This window comes from Dermacentor variabilis, chromosome 2 (genome assembly GCF_050947875.1).
Source record: "Dermacentor variabilis isolate Ectoservices chromosome 2, ASM5094787v1, whole genome shotgun sequence".
NCBI classification, from domain to species: domain Eukaryota; kingdom Metazoa; phylum Arthropoda; class Arachnida; order Ixodida; family Ixodidae; genus Dermacentor; species Dermacentor variabilis.
This window is the reverse complement of record NC_134569.1, coordinates 60,568,484-60,591,498: the sequence shown is the minus strand read 5'-3', so window position 1 is coordinate 60,591,498 and position 23,015 is coordinate 60,568,484. Positions and strand designations below refer to the sequence as shown.

General features: G+C 46.6%; 2 protein-coding genes across 2 annotated transcripts in view; one reads left to right on the top strand and one right to left on the bottom strand.

The window, feature by feature from the left end:
- Positions 1-23,015, top strand: part of Elp1 (elongator complex protein 1) — a 230,558-nt gene that overhangs the window by 49,581 nt on the left and 157,962 nt on the right. The window lies entirely within an intron of this gene.
- LOC142571955 (acetyl-coenzyme A synthetase, cytoplasmic-like) overlaps positions 1-23,015 on the bottom strand; it is a 57,906-nt gene that overhangs the window by 33,529 nt on the left and 1,362 nt on the right. Inside the window, exons 2-3 of the mRNA XM_075680707.1 lie at positions 5,934-6,025; positions 2,951-3,054 (exon numbers count right to left, since the gene is read on the bottom strand). Coding sequence (XP_075536822.1) covers positions 2,951-3,054; positions 5,934-6,025 — 196 coding nt within the window. The remainder of the gene's footprint in view (positions 1-2,950; positions 3,055-5,933; positions 6,026-23,015) is intronic.

The following is a 23,015-nucleotide window of genomic DNA, read 5'->3' as shown; positions in this document are numbered from 1 at the left end:
CTTAAATACTTTTTTTTTTTTCGGGCTTTGCCCATACCGCGTGAAGTACAAAAAAGTGCCGCCTGATTGCGCGCCCATAGTGCCGTGGCACCAGTGGTCCCAAAAGTGATTTCAAGGAACTGACTGCGCTCGGTCGACCGACTCCGCAACCGCCTGGAAGCGGCAAGCTGTTGGCTTCCGCTGATATCGAGGTGCATGCTCCGCGTGACCATCACAGCCTGTACGCAATGGCTTGGCGGTTTCTTGTACGGGCAATGCGCAGAGTTAGTTCCTTTGTGTAATTTGTGTGTGCTTAGGTTTTTTCTTTCCTTTCTTTTTTATCCTTCTTTCTTTCTCACCTATTGCATCCCCTTTCCCCTCCCCCAGTGCAGGGTAGCCAACCGGAGATAATCTCTGGTTAACCTCCCTGTCTTTCCTTTGCCTTTCTTTCTCTCTCTCTCTCTTGAGACCGCTGGTGTCGCGGCGTGAGTGGGATCAGTCAGGCGGCACTTTTTCGTATATCGCTCACTACAAGCGTAATAATAATAATAATAATAATAATAATAATAATAATAATAATAATAATAATAATAATAATAATAATAATAATAATAAAGAGTTCGGTGTGTGCGAATGAAAATCATGACGGCCTTTCGTTTTAGCATGTTCGAGTGCACATGCTTTTCACATATTTGTACGTGTTTCGAGCGTACACGCGCGGCGGCTCCGAAACGCCTGCAGCTGCTCGAATGCCGGAGCAAACGAGCAAGCCGTCTGCGCCGACGAACAACGTTCCAACTGAGCAAGCGAAACAGAACGCAACAGCTGCTGGGCGAGGGCGATGCCCGGTATCCTCGCACACGTCGAGCACGTGTTGCCGTGTGCCTGCAGAAATGCGACCGGCCCTTTCACCGTTTTCTCATTACCGGGCGCGTTGCGAGCACGTTGAATTTTATCGGTTCGCACTCAGTTCAGGTCGTAAGTGAAGATTCATCGCACACTCTGGCCCGGTACGCGCAGTACGGCACAGCCCGCGCTATAGCAATGGAAATGTGCTCGTTTCTCACGTGACGCCAGCGCCGACGGCTTGGACGAAGAGCCGTTGTGGACGAGCAGTTGGGTTATATAGCTCTCGCTCTTGCTGCCCTTGTATTTAACGTGAAAACGTAGGCCAACGTGCTCGTGAGAGCCTATTACGAGTCTGTGATCCGAGCGTGAGGAATGCGTGAGACTGACGGCCTCGTCTTCTTTCTTTCTTTTTTTTTTTTTGTTAGTTGCAACTGTACGAAGCAAATATATAATGAATCCGGGGAAAGCATATGGAGAAAGTAACCGTTATGTTTATTCGAGTCGTAGAAATAATGAGGCAAAGGGTAGATGAAAGTGAACGAAGATATAAGTTCGCCGCTGGGTGGAGCCGAATCCACATGTTACGCATCATAACCGTGCGGCATTTTATCGAATAAGCTGCCGCGGCGGTCATTCTGCCGTCTGGTGCTAGGCTGCTGAGCACGAGGTCGCGGGATCGAATCCCGGCTACGGCGGCCGCATCTTGATGAGGGCGGAATGCAAAAGCACCCGCGTATCTAGATTTAGGTGTAAGGAATCCCAGGTCCAAATTTCCGGAGTTCCCTGCCACGGCGTGCCTCATAATCAGATCGTGGTTCATAATCAGAACCCATATTTTAATTTTTTTTAATCCTTCCGTCAACATTCTCGGTTATTTATGTATGAATACAAGATTATCCCTGGGAGTATTAATCAGTGTGTTTCGAGGCCATAGCCATGGGTAGTGTTGTCGTCGAGCTATAGTTGACCTTGCGCACTGTCGACCCAGTTGACCTTCTACCACTCAACCTTTAGGATGTCTCCTCTCTGCTGATATTGTATGAAGGAGCGTCGTCATGCCTTTCACATGCCATCAACAAAATCCTGCGCTAGAGCTGACGAATCATGGTGCTGATTCCGCTACGTCCGTTTGTTAAGTCTCAGCATTGGTTTGGCGCTTTGAAATAAGCGCGTTTACGTTTATTTAGCTTTATAAAGCCTGACATTGAAGTCATTTAACCCGAAGGCCATGCATATGAACGTACAGCGTAACGAACTATCCCATTATAGGTAAAGAACGCGGTAGAAAAAGAAAAGAAAGACAGAAAAAGAGGCTCGTTGTGTAAAAGCGGGCCTTGAGTGACACGCTGACAGGTCGTAAATAAATAATAATGAGAAGCGCTTTTGAATGATTTATCGGCCTGTGCTTTGAGCTACAAATAAGGCGTATGGTGTCATTTGGCCCTCGTGACCCTGTCCGGCGTATGTTAAATGCACTTTCAGCAAATAGCTTAAAATCACCGTGCCACCCTGAAGTGCGACGTGGCACGGCGAAATGTAGTGAAGAAAAAAAAATCATTTTCAATTCTTTCTCTTTTTTTTCCTTTCTTTTTCCAAAAGGAAGCGACTGGGGCAATAGGCTACCAAGCTTGAAAGCACTCTCTGCTCCCATTTCGTTCGGTACAGCGCAAAAGTGCATACAACAGCACGAACGTTGGAACACTGCAGTCGCACATACACGAAGTGGCATATATTCGAGTGCGTTTACCGTCATTTTCTGTCTCGTTAGCGTTTTCAGCTTCCGGTGTTTCGTTTCAAAAGCGCTCTCTTCCACCGCGTCGTGGCTTCCCTCTGCCGGCCGCGCCTCCTCGATTCATATAATAATAATATAATATTTGGGGTTTTACGTGCCAAAACCACTTTCTGATTATGAGGCACGCCGTAGTGGAGGACTCCGGAAATTTTGACCACCTGGGGTTCTTTAACGTGCACCTAAATCTAAGCACACGGGTGTTTTCGCATTTCGCCCCATCGAAATGCGGCCGCCGTGGCCGGGATTCGATCCCGCGACCTCGTGCTCGCCTCCTCGATTCACTCCCATTGCACACAACCACAAATTCCACCGCGATACAAGGTTACTCACCACCACGGTGTGCACGGCTCCGAGCCTGGCGCATGCCAACATGGCGACCACCAGTTCGGGCACCATGGGGAGGTAGATGGTGACCAGGTGGCCCTCGCACACTCCTGCATGCACGGAAGCATTGTCACACAGCCTGCAGGGCACATTAAACGCCCGCGCTGTGGTCGCGCCCGCCGAAGTACGCGCAGCCGCGTACTCTCTGTCGATTGCCGTTTAAGTTTGTTGAAATGACTAGCGCTTGTATTTGCTGCAATCGTTCGCGATTGCAGGCGTGAGAATTCAAGTCGTCCCTATGACCCATATGGCGGTACGGCGCGTTAACTCAGTTCAGTTATATGGCTTGAAGACATCAACCGATAGGGAGAGAGTTTACATTTAAAAAAAATTGCACGGCAAGAAACAATCCTAATAAACGCGCCTTTGGTACGTGATGCAGGTCGCTATAATGTAAATGTACACGTCATGGCAGCACTTCAGTAATTAAGACAAGATCATCTTCCCACTATAGCTGCACGGGACAACGAGCGCACGCAAGCACGTTTATTACTAAGCACAATGTAGCGTAGCAATTCGGAGCCGTGCTCCTAAGTGGACACCTTTTAATGCTTGCTTGCTCGCACACGCTGGCACTCCAGAAGAAGGGAGTTCACGTTTGCCTAGCGTTCACGAAAACGTGAAATTTTGCATAGCAAACACGTGCAGATACTTTCCCCACGAGCGCAGTGGCGCCAACTTGAATAGAGGGGCAGATGTGTTTTACTGCGAACGCCAGTTATGAATTACAGAATACGGGACGAGTATTTTTGCTCATCAAACTTCGTTCCCGGCACGGCACAAGTCGGATAAAAGATGATGTCCGATCTGGGATAGAAGCAATGATTTTACAACAACAACAACAACAACAACAACAACAACAACAACAACAACAACAACAACAACAACAACAACAACAACAACAACGACGACGACGACGACGACGACGACGACGACGACGACGACGACGACAACGACGACGACGACGACGACGACGACGACAACAACAACAACGACGACGACGACGACAACGACGAACGACGACGACGACGACGACATTTACAAGCCGAATATTCTGACTACTATACGCCACGACCTAGATAATACGGATTTGTGCGTCGACAAACGCTGACTGTTTTATCTCGGTTTGTTCTTGTGCACCGTACCACTGCTCACGGCCCTGCACAACCTGGCCCTCTGCGTTGATCGAGGGTGATCTGATTCGTATTGGTTTGATTTTCATGTAGAAGTGGCGGATACTTAGTATGGAAGAAATAGGCTAATAAATAAAAAAAATGGGGCGAGCTTGCCAGACGCTACACTTTGTCACTATGGCAGAGAGAGAGAGAGAGAGAGAGAGAGAGAGAGAGAGAGAGAGAGAAGGAAATAAAAGGCAGGGGTGGTCAACTAGACGCGCCTCCGACTTGCTATCCTACGCATAGAGAAAGAGGTCAAGAGATGAAAAGAAAAAGATAAAGAAAACACTGAGAGTGTCGCTTAGTTCGCAGGTGCGAATCGAAACTACAGGCGTTTGTTGAAGTCTCAATTTCAGTAACTGCAGTAATGCTCGTATTACTTTCTGGGCTTTTGACGAGTGTGGCCACGGCCTAAGTACTTTTGTCACCGTGAATGATCTAGGATCCCGGTGATCTACAATGTGGTGAGGAGTAGAAGGGGCCGGTAGTTAGAACAGGGACAGGTGGGACAGGTGCAATAGATGTCCGATAGACTCCGCACAAGCGCAACTGTCGCACCAAAGTGCGCCACTCATTTCCATGAGGAAAGAAAATAGATGTTTTTGAATGCCACAACCAGCCACGTACAACTGACACAAGAATGTTGCACCTCAGTATATGGCATGTCCTTCTTGCAAATAGTCGGCTCTGCGGGCAGCGCGCGCACGTGCCTCGTGTGAGGTGTATGCTCATTTAAATTTTGGAGGACTCTCCACGCGTCGTTGTCCAGGAGTCTCCAGGTGTACTCATGGTGCACTGGAGTTCTCCCGAAAATTTTCAGGAGTACCGCGGAGTTGCTGTCTGCACTGCGTAGGATTCTTAAAGCGTACCGAGGAGTAAGGGGATCGTAACTGCTGTTGCCGAGGAGGGTATGTCGAGGAGCACGTTACTGAACACGTTCGTGTAGTAGCGGTGCCCTACACTTAATGCAGTCGAAAAAGAGCTCAGAGTCGGGACAGTTTGAGAACAGGATTTAAAGGAATAATACAAGTGCGATCCCGGCCTGGCGAGTTCTGCGCATTCGCTTATGTCTCAACATCTGTGGCGGTGGCAGCCAATCAGGAGACAAAATTCACAAAGTTGTGAACCTGCGAGAATTGGTCGGTGTAAACGCACGCATATCTTGGTATTTGTTCTTTTATATTGCCTCACTATAAAGAATTTAACCAGCAATTGGATGTGTGATAACAACCCCCGAATCGTTTTTCTTGGCCAGCATGTGTTGCTGTGTTGCTTCAGTCCGTGATTACCGGCCACAAGGCTTGAGAAGCTGCCACAAGCCTCTGCACGAAGTTTGCTAAAATGTAGCGAAAACTTGGCAGCTATAGTGTGATTGATAGAAGTTGGTGTCTCATGACCCTTTGAGAATGTATTTTTGGTTGCTTTTCTTTCCTTACTCAGTAGTTTGCCAAGAAAAATCTTTAACGCGAAATGGTTGCTATCAATTGGTTCCAAGATCGCATGCGGCAGTTTTTTTATTATTATCATAACATCCACCGCATACAAGCTTTTTCAGTGCACTGATCAAAAGCACTACTGACAACATCTATATTTGATTCGAACTGAAGTAAACGACCTCTCTTTTTACTTGCAGTATTATTTATAGCGCAGAGCTCCTCTCTGATACAAAATGCGCGGCGCTCTCCAACCAATGTATATAGGCAACACCAGTCACACCAGTGCACTGTACATGAGGAGCAACGCTGGGTTCGCACCTTTTGCCTTGAGGACATTGGAGAATCTGCAGACGTCATCCAGCAGTTGCCCGTAAGTTATGGTCTTCTTTTCCATAGGGTTGTTGCCTTCCCTGGAAAAAGAATGGAATATTTGTGGCAGCATCGACAGACAACCAGGCATCTTTTCAATTGCTGTATGATGAACTGTAATGCAACGTAACCCTATTAAGAACTACTATTGAAGAATACTTTTGTTAATCCGCACTTTCTAATTTTTTTCTTGTTATTATTATACCCTGTTATCTACACATGCTCTGTATTTAGTTCCACTCCCTTCTGTAACGCTTTCGGGCTTTGAAGGTACAATAAATAAACGAATAAATAAACCCTCTTTGTCTACTGTGTGTCGCAATGGAAAGATTATCTATGGCAGATAATAGGCGCCGGAGCAGTACGTGGGAGAGCCAATTTGACGCCTTTTGGTATTAAGAACGAAGGACGTCCTTGGCATCGCATGAGCCACTTTCACCTGGCTAAAAATACTTTATTTAAGCACTTACGGAGCGTCGCGCAAAGCGGTGACGTCAATATTCGTGTTCCGAGTGCTCGCAGATCGTGTCAGAGATACCAAGACATCCTCGCCGTGCTTTAAGTTGTGGATGAGATAACACTTTCTCACGGATCGATGTCGACTGCAGGTGGTCGATACACTGTGTGTGTCAGCACCGCGGTTTCAAGATCTCTGAAGCTTCGGCCGGAAATTGCGCCACATCTACTAGAAAACGCAGAAACAAATAGTAGAACTACTCGGGGGCACGAAAACTGTCGGACCACGGAAGCAGCGAAAAAAAAAAATGTAGCTAATCTCGAGCTCACAGTGAGAGCTTCATATAACGTCAAGGCCACACGCTCCAGCGCAGCTTCACGTCTTAATTTCAGGCTGAGGCCCCTCACCGTGAGGGATACCGACTCTATTTTGCTGTCTTTTTTTTCTTTTCTTTCTTTTTTTACGGCTGACTGATCCGGTTGTCCTCGTCCCCACAATTCCTGTGTGCTGTGGCGCAATGCAGAAAGACGCAGCTCAGGTTATCGCTCTTGTTGCAAAACCGATGCTACAGCGGTTGAATGATAGATTCCTCGTATCGTATTTATCAGTACGCCAAGCTTTAAACATCTTGAAAGCGCGTGCTGGAATAAAGACACTTATCTGAAACGTCGTATTTTACTCATACACAGGAGTGGCAGACAATTTAATTGTGAAACTGCATTAGCGCAGATAGTACAGCGCCTTGAGATTTCTTTTCCTGCTTTCTTTTTCTTTCTTGCCTTTAAGCATTGCATCCAAAGGCAAACGACGACGGAATACATTGATTACATGCTTTACTTTTCGGTTATGCCGGATAAGGGGGGGCGGGGGTGCCAAATACACCCAACTTCGTTCTTATTAGTCTGCGATTTCTCGCTTATCAAGAGCGCCATACATGAATGCATGTCCTAGGCATAGGCCTTCTCTATTAAAAAAAAAAGCTTTTCACAAGGCGTACGGCGAAATACAAACACTATATGAATGAATGCCACTGTAATCCCGAGGATTCGGGATAAAATCCGGGCTGCGACGTCCACATTTCGATGGGGCGAAATGCACCGTATACGTTGCGCAGTGTACCGTGCATTGGGTGCACGTTTAAGAACCGCAGGTGGTCAAAATTAATCATAATTCTCCATCTACGGCGTGCCTAGCGATCATGTCGTGGCTATGACTCGTAAAACCTCCGAATTTAACGTGAATGGATGCAATTCCGCGACGTGCACAAACTTCACAAAGGCTCTTCAAATCCCCTTGAGCCCACTTGCTGAGGTCAGCGGTCCAGTTAAGGCGGAGGCCCGTTTCTCCGAGCAGAGAGGCTCCCGGATATTTCTTGTGCCTTGGCGAGTCCACACCGCGTAGCCCTCGTCACACAATTGAACATAACTTCAGTTTCTTAGCGGCAGTTTCCAACACCCCCTGTTGATATTCCCGTTCCAGTACTCCAATCACGTTCTATAGATTACTTCCAATGTTGGTTAATAGAGCAATGTCATCTATAAATGGTATCATCCTGTGTTTTTCCTCTTTCGAAACGGTTGAGACATTTTCCGTAAGTATGTCCGCTTCCTGCGGGAACGTTTCTGGTAGGGTCTGTCTTTTCGGCTTCACCACTGTTAGAGGGGATTCCCCGTTATAGGTAGAGGTAACGCCTCAAGTGCACCATATTCTGGTTACTGTTTAGGCTGACGCTAACCAACATTGCGATGTGGTGTCTCGCGACATCAAAGTGACTAAGCTTTTGAAACCCATTCGATTCGCGCGCACTTCCCGAACTAGGTGGTAAAATACCGCACTTCGCTATTCGTGTCGCAGCAGCGGTATGTTGGCATCACCCGGCCGTCATTTCAGTCACACGGGGCAGGATTCGAGTACAAAGGGTGCACATCATTGCTTGCACTTGGGGAGAGTTCCTCCATGCCGGGGCATCGCAGTGTTCGCGTCCTGCACAAGCACGGAGCAAGCACTGCCAAATTCGTGTGAACCACTGCGCCGGGTGGCGGAGGAAAGCCAGCAGACCTTCGAACATTGGCCTGGCCGGAAAGATACTAGGGCGCCGGGGGACACCGAGCTGTGTGCGTAACACTGCCCCAACGCGCCACGCGCGAGTTGTGATAACGGAGAGAGAAAAAAAAAGAAAGAAAAAGAAAAAGGATCGAATCACACATCCGGAACTCATGGTGCAACGGCATCAGACTTAAACAAGCGTTTAGTACGAACTGCCGCCGAGGCAGGTTGCCGCCAAGATAAGCCCGTGCGGTGGATGCCCTACGGAAGACACCTCGAACGTGGTCACGTCGTTGCGCACGCTTCGGAGCGGACCCTTTTGTTGTGACGGCGTGGCATTCGTCTGGCGAAGTAAGTGCTTGCTCGGAACCCGGCAGCATCGAGTGTTGGCGGTCGACTTGACCGTCGAAAGAGTTTTCCCCCCGTGAAGATCTCCAGCGCACCCCGCCTAGATAAGCCGGTGGGCCGGTCAACGCCTCTTGATCCAAACTCCGTCGCACGACGCGCTGAGTGAAGTATAAGAACAAGCGAATGTTTCTCCTCCACATTGATAATCCCGTCACGCTTTTGCTCGTTTTGTGCTCTCTCAGTATCTGCGCCTTGTTGCTTATTTGACGATGCCGTCTGTTTTAGGCCTTCTTTTTTTATTTTTACCAGAAGGAGCTAAACAGACGTCTGTCGTGGCTCCTCTATCTGTGAGCGTTTAGATACTTATATCTGCTTCGCTGGCGTTACGCACGTCGAGGTCGACGCCGCTCTCCCTCCGTATACCCTCACTTGTGATGCAGCGTGCGCGCGGAGTTCTCGGTTTTGTCTAGCGCCGGATATAGCAGCGGCGTTGCCCAACAAGAATTACACAAGCCTTAAAGCGTGGCCTTTTGCGTCCGTCTTTGCTGGAATCGGATCGCTTTCATGTTTGATAATGCCTGTATTTCGCTCCACCTTCGCGGGATACTTTCTTTACGCCTTGCCACTTCGCCATTTTCTCTTCGTTCGTACATTCGTTGAGCAGTAAGCTCGAACACTGCGCTTCTTTCGGAAATTCTGTAGGCCTACTGATGACACTTGGTGGGGTTTAAGGTCCCGAAGTAACGTATAAGTAACGACGTATAAGTGTTTCGGACTCATTTCTTTTCTATTTCCTCTCTCTTTGTCGGACGCTGATTCGCTCAAAATATTGGAGGCAGGTCACTTGTGATTCTCTCCATTACACTAGCACCGTGATTTATCCGTATGCGCGGATATTGTACGATCAGCGCCACCACCGCTTGCATGCGAGGAAGCTGATTAGCCGGTAATTTTCCCCGTAACAATGACGAAAACGACGCCTAAGGTAATGGTAGTGGTATAGACTATCGCGCTCAACATGAGTAGCGACACGGCATAGACCCGACGCTTCTGCTACCACAAAGAAAAATGACAGGCGCCATTGTCCTCGTGAACGGCGTTGCTGCCAGTGAAAGGAACCGCTTCTAGTTCAGCAAGTTTTCGTGTGTCGGCACTGCCATACCATCTCGGAGCCCGTTCAGTAATGGAATGCCGCGTTGCAAGTCACTTGCAGTGCTACAGTGCTTGTAACGAAGATGGAATTCGCGTATGCCGCTAAGACTAGCTCTGTTGAAGTCGTGTGCGTAGCGAATCAAATACAGATGCTATTACACTTATTCATACACGTCCGTTTTTCTACGGCTTTTGGGACGTTTTGCTACTTTTGCTCTCCGATTTTTCTGTCATTTTTGTTTTTCAAGGCACTTCCTGCGTTTGTGGCACGAGAGACATCCTGCATTGTTGCTGCTCTTCTGTTGAAACGTCATTCGCTGCACGGTTCGCTGATCTGCGATAGTCGTGTTCTCTTTCCGTTAAAAAAGCTCGCGCACGGCGATAACACTGTGCAGGATGCGTCACATCCTCTGCGGAGCGAAACCAAGTAAGACAAATATAAATAAAAATAAAGAAAGATTGCCCGCCTAGCTTTATATTAGGGTTCATCATTAATCGCCCGTGTTCCCCGTTGCTGAAAGTAATTTGCCTTTTCCTCCCGAAATGTTCAAAACGCCGTCCAGTAATACTATGCGTTTTCCATAGTATTGTAAGGAAGCGGTATGGAATGTATACGGCATTGATATCAATTCCGTAATGCTGTTACGGAAAATGCATGGAAGACATAGAACTATACTGGATCGCGATCCAGTACGTTTGAATAGGTATTAGATGGGCTGATGATAGCACACAGAGAATGATTGATTGGTTGATTGATTGATAGATAGATAGATTGATTGAGTGAGTGATTGATTGATTAAATTCATTCATTGCTCATTCATTCATTGACGCTCGTGCATGAATTTTACAGGCTCGCATCCGCCACGAACGCTATAGCGTTCACGTTCAGAACTTCCCGCACTTTTGAGAACTACCCGAACTTTCTGCTTTATGGTTGGTATCTTATGGGACACGTACGCTTTTTGCGTTCGCGGAAGCAACACACTTTCCTTCAGGCAAAAAGCGCAAGCTTAGTTTCATGGCTTGCGTTTCATGCCTTCCATCCTTTCACATTGAGCGCCGAAGAGTGAGCTCCGTTTCTATCAAAACCTGCATGACTGCGTGTGACATCTGAAATTGAGTGAGTCGGGAGGGATCTTATTTGGGTCAGTGTATGAATGCCTGTCAGTGCGCTGCAGCACGAAGCACTTGCTGCTCACCGCAGTGCCAACGTTCTGGAACAGCTGAACAACAACAACAAAAAAAAAATATGACGGCTGTAATCCTGGGATGGCGCCTGCCTCATTGTGCAGGCGTCACTAATGTTTTCTGATGTTTTTTTCTGCACGCGCACACTTTCTGCATGTCACTAAACGGCACCGCTAAATACTTGCACCATTACAATGGCAAACGGGCTTTCCATTCCTTTTCACGCCATTGTGTATATAATCTAGACCGTAACGACCAGCTGGGCACATATTTTCGCAAGAATGGTCTTACTCTCGAACTATTCCTAAAAAAGCGGACAGAAAATTGCGATATTGGCCATATTAGCGAGAGCGGTCGGCGGGTGGCAAAGCGCACATATGAACAAGAACCTCTGTGAATCACCTAGGCCCCTGCCGGCTTCGTATAACAAAGTGTGATAAAAGTGTGAATTGACTCAGCAGTTCGTCCACTGCGTATGTTCGTCTTTTCTTGAACCGATTGCAAGTGTGCCGATAAGCAGCGTAGTGTGCCTACATAAACTCTCGTTTGCCGTGTAATCAAGTTATTTTGCAAAAGCTGCTGCTGCTTTCACGTCGGTTATTGCACAACGTGGCGAAGAAAGCCTTCGTTGATGCTGCTAGTGCTTTGTTCAATACATATCTCTATATGTGTGACAAGCGTGCTCCTAAATTACGCTAATACCTTCTGCAGTTTATGCGATTCACGCAGTGCTTACATCCCCTTCCTTCGGTGGAGGCAACTTTGACAAACAGTAACGTCGACAAAGAACAAGGCCACGACGCTTTTCAGTGCCGTCTGGAGCTCTGCTTTCACTTCGGGGCATAACGCGGAAGGTTCGGTTATCCGCAGTAGTGGCCGCGTTCCCAAGAAGGTCACATACCATAATTTCAGCGTTGTGGCATTCTGATGCGCACTAAGGAAGCCCACGCTGTCGAAGAAATGTGCCACAGCTCAGGCACGACCCCACAATCGCAGCTTTAACGTATATCTTCGAGCTAAAACCGCAATCTATAATCAGCCCTACAATGTAAAACAGCATCGACGGACACGAGACGTCAAAAGTGATAACCAATTCGACCTGCTTACGGTGCACTGGCAAGTTCTATATCAGGCAAGTTTCACCAACTTCCTCGTTGATTTACTCAAAGCCGACGGGCAAGCACGTGGGATAGGGGTTTGCGCAATAAATTAAGACTTTCTCTCGAAGGAGAGTATCCCTGAATACGCGGCAAATAAAAATATATACGACTTTAAGGGAAACTATCTTGTGTCAGCGCTGCGATTTAGTGGCTCTTTTTACAGTGTGCACCAAAGTGTTGCGAGCCGATCATCGAAGCATAAAGCCACCCATTGGCTCTAAACTTAATAAAACGAGTTAGAAGTTATGTTCATAAAGAAATTCGAGAAAATCTTTATATATTGCCAAGAAATGAATTTCGGAACACAGACGTCGAATATTCTCCATGGCTGCTTGCACTTCAAAAAATCGAATTGTCAGTAGACGGGATATCCCCCCCCCCCAAAAAAAAAAAAAACATGTTCATTCAAGCTGTTCAACAAGTAGTATTTTATCAGATTTATATGCGGTATTCACGATACAGACACGTCCATACAGATGGCTCCAGCACAGCAACCTCTTCCACTTCAGGATTCGTTATACCGCACCTCAATTAACAGGAATCATTTCAGTTATTTCGGGCTGCTTCGTCCACAACGGCTGAACTATTCGAAATTCTATCTGCGATAAAATTTGTAACGTCAGTAAGAGATGCGCAAAAATAGGATATTTTCAGTGAATCACAGGCGGCTCTAACATCACTCTGCAGCACAAAAGGAAAGACATTCAGTGATAATATAATATACGAAACACTTAAAGACCTCACAAAGGCATGGCCAAGCGAAGCATGAAACAGCATTCCAGTGAATACGAGGGCATTGCAACATCCCTGCCAACATAGCAGCCGATGAAGCAGCACGACAAGCACACCTCAAAGATGATGTGGTTCCGCTCCCAATATCAAAGAATAAATTACGCGGCATTATAAAGACAACGTCTTTCAAAATGTGTAGAAATACGTGGTTTGACTAGAATTCTAAGAGCTCGGATTTGTATCGTATTGATCCGTTTATTGAATTCCAATGTTCATTGTCGTTATACAGAAATATGAAAACCGTTATTCATCCATTAAGGCTAGGCAAATGCCTACGCGAAACATTTCTTACATGGAATCCGCCGTGCGGAAACCCCCGAATGTGCTTGTGGATTTGTAGATGAAGATATACGTCACCTCCTTCTAGACTGCCCACTTCACGACAAACCAAGACGCTGACTTAAATCAGCCCTAATTGCCTTATACCGCAGACCTTTCAGTTTAAACAAACTTTCGAGTCCTTGGCCAACAAAAACCTTGCAGGAAAATGCTTTAAAATAATTAAAAACGTTGCTCGAAGACAGCGACATTGTTGGCCCTTATTAACGCTTTTAATGTTCATTTCATATCAGTGTCGCTGTATATATATATATATGTATGCGTTTGTGGATTATGCTATGTTTTCTGTTCTGTCGTGACTATATGTGATAATGCGTTTACATGATGTATGCACCACCCGCTGACTGGAGACTGTATTGTTAGGCGTCAGTATCATTCGAACTTTTGAGGCTTTCTTCTACAGAACTGTGGAGTCATTTAACACGTATATTGTATGTACCACGTCTTTCTTACGTCATAGGGTTACTGCGAAAACGTTGCTTGTCAAGTTCTGGTGCTTGTATGCGAAGGTTATTTGATATGTAAACTTGAACCCATGTATGTTGTAGGCTAGACCCATTCAAGGGCTAAGGAGTAGCCGGCGCTTTAAATTGTGCGTCAACATCTCCTCATATCATATCAGTAATAAAAAGAAGCGTGCGCAGATACAAACGGGTGACTCCCTGCCGGTGCCTGCAGGCTTTCTCTCAGGAACGCACCTAACGGTTTTAAGCCAGTTAGAACGAGACATAACTCGCGGACACTTTCATTATATTCCTGAAGATAAAGAAGAGGGAGGCGCGTGGTGGTAAAATCACGATTTCCTGTACTATCTGCATTTTGACAGTTACGAAGACGGGCTTGGACTAGCGGCTGTGACAGTGATGTCACGTACCGCGCAAGAGTGACGGACTGTAACTGACGATGTGTGTGCTGTGTTATGTGCTCTCTCTCTCTCTTTCCTCCCCATCTTTCATCTCCCCATCCCGCTCCCACGTGCAGGGCAGCAAACCGGTTAAGCTAAACTGGTTAACCTCCCTGCCTTTCCTTCTCCACTTTTTCCTTCCTTCCTCGACAGTTACGTCTTTGTTTTACTACGGCATGACGAAGCTAGAATGACGACCGCGGATCGACCAAGACGTCATCGCGACAACGGTATGAACACGAAGGCGTGGCGAAGACTGTATGACGACGACGCAATGACGAGGGCGGCTTGACAACAGCGGCTCGATCACAATGCAATGACAGCATGGTTATGGTGGTGTAATGACGACTGTACGATAACGATGAAATGACGACGACAGAACGGTGATGGTGGCGTGACGCGTGATGGCGACGAAACCAGAACGCAGTAACGAGGACAGAATAAATACGGCGACAGAATAAATGCGGCGGGACGATGACGACGACATGATACCAAAGGAATAATCACTACAAAATGAAGGTGACCGAGCGGTGACGAGGACGTGGCGACGACGGCGTGCTTGTGTTGGAGCTCACGTCCGCGCCTACGTGCATCAGATGTCTCCCCGACCCACTTCGGTTCGCACGATGCATCCGGTGCCGGTTCGCACTGTGCCCGACACCGGACAGTTGTGCAAGGCAGCATCTTCGTATACATAGTACAATTATATTCACCGAGATACAGATCGACCTAGCTACAGAGAGCAGCCAACAGCCACGCCAAACCCAGGAGGGTCGGCACTATTAAAGAACGCTTCGCTTTAGTATCCACTTATGGTGCCGACCTAAGCGAGTCTTCGGACAGCGTTAAACCGCCTCAAGACCACTTTAAAAGGCAAATTTAGTTGTACCACAGTCGCAAAAACAAATCAATCATTGCTTTAGTCGGCAGGTACCCTCGACCGTGTACACACTTGCTAAGCTAATTAATTCAGCCGATATCTTCAACGTGGAGGCAGTTTCGGGTAAAGTAGAATTGGCATCCGCTTTTAAGTAACCTTCACAAAGGCCTATGCATTCCTCATTGGGATGCGAGGTGCACTTCCGCGCGACAGTTGCAGGTGCGAAGAGTCTGGGGAACATCTCATCTGCGATTAGCCCCGCTACGACGACAAGCGCCTTCATCTCCTTACCACGTTAGATCACTTGGGCTCAATATCACTCTCGGCGAGAAAGGTCCTTGGATCGCGGCGTCGTATACTCAGAAAGCGACACGTGCATTCCTGCAGTTCCCGAGATCGACAGACTTCAGTTATCACTTCTGGTCTCTCTGCACAGATTCGAATGGACGAACTCTTAGTAGTCTTTGCTTTCTTTCTTTGTTCGAGTCTTTCTTTCTGTCTGTCTGTCTTTCTTTCTCTTAGCATAATGGAAGTGTGTCTGGTTACCGTTTCCACTCTTTTCATTTCTTCCTTTTCAATCTCTCTTTTCCGAACGAAGCTTGAAACACAGCCGTATATTGTGTTCGTCAGTGTCAGGGGTAGATCATGTAAAGAAAAGGTGAGATTGCGTACTGAGTGACCTGATGACGTAGATTGGAGAAGAAAAGGGAAATGATTGGGTTTGTGGCCACAAAGTTCGATGCAGAAGCGTATTATAGCAATCACATATCTTGTCACTGACCATAAATTTTGAGGCTTTGATTGCTAATATGGTAATACCTGGCCAGACGGATCTCCGTCAGAAGCTTCGCTACAAGCGAAAGCGTGCGCTCCATGATTTTTGAAATTAATTTGTCCGACTAAATTTACCAGCCTATCCATTTTTGTCGTATGTCAGCTCACAAGAGTGCCTTTGCGACATTTAAAAGCATTTATTCCACAATATTTTTACCTTGAGCATCGGAAGCGCGTCTTGGCGATGCTTTTTAAGTTGCTGTATAGATCTTGCTTCTGACCAAAATTCGCGTCCTGTTTAAAAATGATGACTACGGCGATGACTGTCGGTGTTCTTGGTTATATACGCCGCTTCGATAGTGTATTTACTTCACGCTCTGGATTATTGTTATCAATATTTGTTTTGAAAACACATACAGCAGGCTGGTGACTGCCACCCGAAGGGGCACAACACTTGCCTGCTCTTCAGAAAGGAAGAGACAGAAACATAGAAATGGAAGATAGGAAAAACGGGCGGAAAGAAGAAAGTAAGAGCGAGGTGACAAATCTCAAAGAATAAAGCAGAACACACCCAGTACGTCACGCTAATAAAGAATGGTAAAATAGAAGAAATAGTGTCTGAGGTCTTGTCATTTGAAAACAGAAGCTGCAAACGGGAACCTAACTTAGTTACTTCTAGAAAAGTAAGGATAGCGCAATGAACCTGATCGCGTCGCGACGCAAAACCACTGGGATACAAACATTCATCGAGTGTCGTACGCCGCAGACGTAAGAGGTGATGGTCCCTCACTAGCGACGCTACGTGCACTGCGCAGTGAAGCCGGGACACTCCAATATCAGGTGCTGAAGTGTGCCGCAGTAACCTCAAGACGTACACGATGGGCTGGCCACACATCATTGTCGCTATAAACGTTCGCACAACGTTCGCACAACGTTCACATAGCGTACCCTTAACTGGAGTAGTTGTGCTCTAGCGAGAACACGAAGCGAGAACGTTCCATTGGCGACGCGCTGGTCTGGATGCTGCTTGAGTAGGTGGCGACGAATCAGCAGACGAGCGTCGTCAAGCTAGCACAAAATTTCAGCGCTGCCACAGTCGTTATAGCGCATGTTGAATCGAGCCGATCAGCCTCTTCATTTCCGGCGATCCCTGCTTGTGAAGGCACCCATTGGGCAACGAGAGATACTCCATGTGATGCAATTTTGTTAGCCGAGCCAGTAATGCGTCGCACAACTGAACAAATCTGACTGTGTTGCAATCTGCTAAGAGCAGCGCGGGAGTCCATAAATATGACAATCTTCGATGCGGTTAACTCATCTTGCGCGTATTTCAGGGCAAAATCAAGGCGGGATGGGGTATATGAAATATACGTTGTACTTGAGTCGAAAGGTACAGAAAAGCTGCAGAGGCGCTTTGACCGTCATTGTCTTGAAGATACTTGAAGATAATTTGGAAATCTTTCGAACATGTGCGACTGAGGCAATTATAGTATGGCCGAAACATGCATATACGGCTTTTTGTGTTTCAGAGATAGTGAAATAAATGGGGAGTACGTGATTGGCGATACCTTTCGGAAGCGGGTGCGTAACTGAAGCAGCATGTTCAGAAATGCCTGCAATGCTGATAAATAATGCCGCCATTGTTCCCATGTGAGAAAGTGGTGAATCAGACGATCAAGGGGGAGCAATTGACCATTGGATGCGCGGTGCAGACGCTCAATATGATACAAAGCTCTCTGGTCTGCTTGCAGCCTCAGGTAATGCAACAGATTTCGCCTCACGAGGTAATCTAAGCATTAGTCGAAGGGCAACGCGATGACCTCGTTCCAGTTGGGCCATTGAACTAGCCGGCACGTTCATGACTGGTGACGCATACATCATGCCTGTGAGCACAGATGACTGGTACACCTGGATAGCCGTTGTCTGGTCGCAACCAGCGCCTCTAGCAGTCAAGGCAGCCACATGTTTAAGGGGGGAGTGCGATTTGCGTCGTACAAATTTAGCGGCAGGATGCCAAGATATGCGATCATCCACAATTAACCTCAAATAACGGTGTCGTCGCACCCAGATTATAGGCGTTTCGTCAAGGTACAGTCGGCTCATTTTACGACGATCGCATTGTTTAGAATGATACACTACTGCAACCGACTTCGCAGGTGATATCTGCAGGCCAACTTCACCCAAGTACTCCGAAGTCGAGTTTAGAGCTCTTTGCAAGCTTGTACGAAGCCACAAAACAAGGCGCGAAGGGCCCCTTATCCACAGAGAATCCACAGGGAAGTCACTGTCCCGAGGCAAGCGACTTGGAAGCGTGCGAGTACGGTGTTAAACAGAAGCGGCGATATTGCTGTGCCCCGTGGGACACCGCACATCGCAGTGCGGGATTCACTCATTCCTCAAAAACGCACTTTCGCCCGGCACTGCGGTAAAAAAATTGTGCACAAAGCGCAGCAGACGAGCCGAAATTCCCGCGGTTGCAAGAGCGAAAATAATCGCCTATGCGGAACCGAATCAAAAGCTTGCTGTGTGTCTAGTAAGAGCATGTAGGCGGAAGGCTTGTTTCCTTTAGCAAATTCGCGCGCTGACACAACGTCCCAGATGCTGTCCAGAGATGAACGGTGGCGACGAAAGCCACTCTTGGCATCAGGGAAAAAATTCAACTTCTCTAGCCTCACATCTAAGCGAAACATGACCATTAGCTCCATTAACTTGATGACATTTGAGGTTAGGTATATTGGTCGGTAGGACTTGAGGTGCCTTGCACTGCGCAAGGGATTTAAAATTGGTATTACCACATTCCAATTTACATTCAGTAAGGATTACGCAGGTTCTCCGTACTTCATAATACTCGTCCACTACACGCTAATGAAAACTCTTATCGATGTTCCGCAATGCTTGGTACTTCACACTGTCTTCACCTGGGGCCGTTCGGCCTTTGGAGAGGCTGAGCGCTTGTCGCAGTTTCTCAATAGTGAAGTCTGCCTCGTCCATTTGAAAGGCTGGACCATAGGAAGCAGTTATTGTACTCTGACTTGTCAAAGAAGTAAGGTCGCCATTTGTGGGGTCACTGGACATTGGAGAGGATAACCGTAATTCAGTTCTGCGGCCAAATGACAAAACTAAACAATTCGCGGCATCTGAAACTGTCCAGCAGACATTTATAGTATTCATGGCTGCTTGAAGAAAGCACACTATTTACACCTTTCTCGCCTACTCCAAGAAGAGACCGACAATTTGGCCATATTCATAAACTTGCCTGTTTGTATTCTGATATAGCAACAAACGCCGTCGAATGTTTGTAATTTTACGAGTGCTGCCAATGCTATTGCCGCTTTTTCTCAAATTCTGATGGTATTTCGTGTTAGGTACGAATAAATGCGATGGCCACTTATTAACTTGAATAGTGACTTGTGAAGCGTGAAAGCGATCGACGCTGGATCTACAGGTCCTGTCAGAAACGAGATCGAAATAAAATTCGGCGATGCCTCCACGGCGCGATTCTAGCAGCACGCCCTCCTCCCTGCCAGTGCTTCAACCGGCATCCGCTAAGCCATCAGTGCTCGCTGGTCTGACACGTGATAGAAGCGAAATATGCAAGGCTAGCACTTTAGACGAAAGCACGCCTTTTCTTAGGCGAAAGTAGGCGAAAGTAGGCGTTATAAGCGTGCACGGTGAATTTGCGGTCGCACTGTCTTCCGTAATATAAACGTATCTGGCGAGGAAGGACCGCCGCGCGCCTCATATCTCGGTCTTGTTAGAAGACACCGTGCAGGAAGACAGCGTATATAGCGTCATGTTGTGCTGTTTCGTTGCTGTCGGCGTCGCTACGAGTGACACATTCCTTTGCAAGGGGATTGACCGAGAGTCTGAATTACGGGAAGTTCGTCTGTATGCCTTTAGAAACGAATGAAGGCACGAAAATACAAAAAAACACTCGAGTGCGAACTGAACACGTCATGAGCTCTATAGGCGCCATGATTTGTCCCCCCCCCCCTTTTTTTTTTGTATATGGCCCGATACCTTACGGAGTTGACAACTAATTGAACCAAAACTTCAAATTAATTAAATGTGGCGTGTAGGGGCCAACTCGGCTCTTTCGGCAGATCTTAAACAATCGGATGGTGGCGTACTGCGTCTTTATAAGATATCCTGTAAAATAACTGGAACAACTTCCTCTATTATGAGTATACTTTGTGCAATATTCTATAAAACGTATTAATAACAGAGTAACACATAAAATATTTTATCAAACCACGCACCCCACAGCCATCCGCCGTTTAAACTTTAAGGAAGGAGCCGAGTTGGCGCCGAAAGCCTCGGGCTTAATAAATTCAATCTCCTTGGTTTTTTTTTTTTTGGGGGGGGGGTGGTGGGAGGAGAGAGATAGAGACACTAGTAAATTAATTATTATTTAGCCCCACTACAGAGGCATGCGTCGAAATTTGTCCCCTTCTGGCCCCTATGAAGCACGCCGTAACATTCTATCATAACATATGCGGGCAGAGAGAGAGAACAAGGATAGGAAAGGCAGGGAGGTCAACCAGAACAGCATCCGGTTTGCTACCCTACACTGGGGGTGGGGGAAATGCATACTCTAACGGGTGGTCGGCTCGTCAGGACGCTCAGGAAAGTGCTAATGATCAACCAATCGGCAGCAGTTAATGCGGCAAAGATAAAAAAGGAAATACTGACACGTATTTCGCAATGACTACATACATTTCATCGCTGGTTCGTCCACGGCCGCGGTGGCCGCATTCCGATGGGGGCGGAGTGCAAGAATGTTCGTGCGCCGTGCATTGCGTGCACGTTGCGGAAGCCTAGGTGGTGAAAATTAATCCGAAGTCCCCCACTCCGGCGTACCTCGCGGTCAGATAATAGTTTTGGCAGGCAAAACATTAGAATTTAAACAACTTATATTAATTTCGCGTTCAAGCAGCGTGTTTTCTAAATTGTTCGCACAAATATGCCGGTCACATTTATCGTTCCCCTAACGTATAGACATAAAAGAATGACGCTTGTTTGCTATTTCTCTTGCTTTTCTATTTTATTTTATTAATGCATTGTATAACACCTGATTACATCATTCAGATTGTGAGTATTAGTTTGTCCTTCGTTCTATGCGTTCACTACTGTCGAAATGCTTCGAGGTCATAGTTACTAAACGTTGTTCTTTGATTGACTATTTGATTGACTATTTGACTGATTGATTGATTGAGATAGATAGATAGATAGATAGATAGATAGATAGATAGATAGATAGATAGATAGATAGATAGATAGATAGATAGATAGATAGATAGATAGATAGATAGATAGATAGATAGATAGATAAACGGGGTGGAAAAAGCAGGTAAGTTAACCGGAGAATATTTTGGTTTGCTACTTGCATTGCAATATTTGAACAAACCAGTGCAAAGAAGGAAAATCTGAATTCCCCATCGCTTATCCGTATTGGTTTTGTGAACATTTACTCGTTCGTGCGGCGTACGCTACTCAATGCAAGTTAACGGCAAACAATGACGACACTGAGCGCTATGAAGTACCTTGGTGTATGGGCGTTCCTCCATGGTATTCGTACTTACGACTCACGTTGCAAAACAGCGGGCAAAGATATGAAAGCAATAAGCAATTACAAGTTCAAAAAAGGAAGTGGCAACTGAATTTTCGCACTACAATAAGCTACAAATAAAACAATATTTTTCCATCTGCTTTTGAGCATGTGTGTACTGTTTTCAGCGTTATTCACGGCGTGTCCGAACTCGGTGCACAGGTGATCACCAGAGATTGTGCTTCCAAATGTGTTTCAATCTCTCTGGACACTTTGTCATCTTCCAAGGACAGTATCTGTTTATGCGCGGTGTTTTTGAATTTCAAACCGTTGTAGTTCAATTGAAGAACACAGGCCTACTGTTGGTCGCAGCTTATCTGAACGTCACACTATGACTGTTTTTCCGCCCCGCCCCCCTCTCTTTCTCTCTCTCTCTTCCTTTTTTTTCCTTACTTGTCACGAATGTTGAAAATGACAGAAAGGCACTTGACGAGCAAAACCCTTAGGCGAACCAAACAAAACGCCTGTTTGAGCAACAGCGCGCATCATTTTTACTGTTTCGTGAAGTGTTGTTCATTCCCGACGAACTACACAGCGACTTCGGTATACTTTCAGTGTAACAAATTCAATGTCTATTTGCACAAATGCATATATCTATCGCAAGCTAAGCCCAATTTTACATTGTTGGACGAAACTCACCTGGAGAGTGCATCGTAATTGCAATGGCAAAATGATGACGTACATGCAAAGGCGGCGCCTGAACATGCAAAGTCGGCTGTCTGAAAAATCAAGATATTTTTTCACTGTTTATGACTTCCTGCAGCGTTTTAGTTCCGTGCTCTGCGTACGCTTTCTGTTGCTTAATTAGCTTCGTTTTCGACATCTGTCTCTCGCGTACGCTATGCGTCTGAGAGGATTCGGTTTCTCGTCAGTTCGTAAAAGCTTGATGATTAACCATTCCAGCTTCATCGTGTTCTTTGTTGTTGTTGTTGTTGTTCCCGCCGCTGCTGCTGTTCGGCCGACGCTGTCCGTGAGAATGGCGTTCTTCATTAACCTTCAACTCAAATCACAGCATCTTCCTTGCCAAGTACTTCAGTCTCATACCACCTCGTAATTACCCGACACCGTTATCCAACCACGACGCTTTATGGGTGTCTGAAAGCACCGACCGCCTTCTTAGCAAACTGCGGCTGCCTCCTTGCGACACCCGAAACTGGTCTTCTCGTATCCTCGCGCTTTCACACATGAGTGGGACGACCTTCCCGCAAAAACCGTTGTCATTAGATACAGTGTGCATGTTTGTGATGGCGTATCTAATATTTCCTATTGACGAGCTTTGTTATTTTCCCATACTGACCGTGGGGACGCATAATGGCTTTGGCGTGGAGCTACTTCGTGATTGCTGGCATAAAATCTGGACATTTAAATGCCTTGTCGGCAATA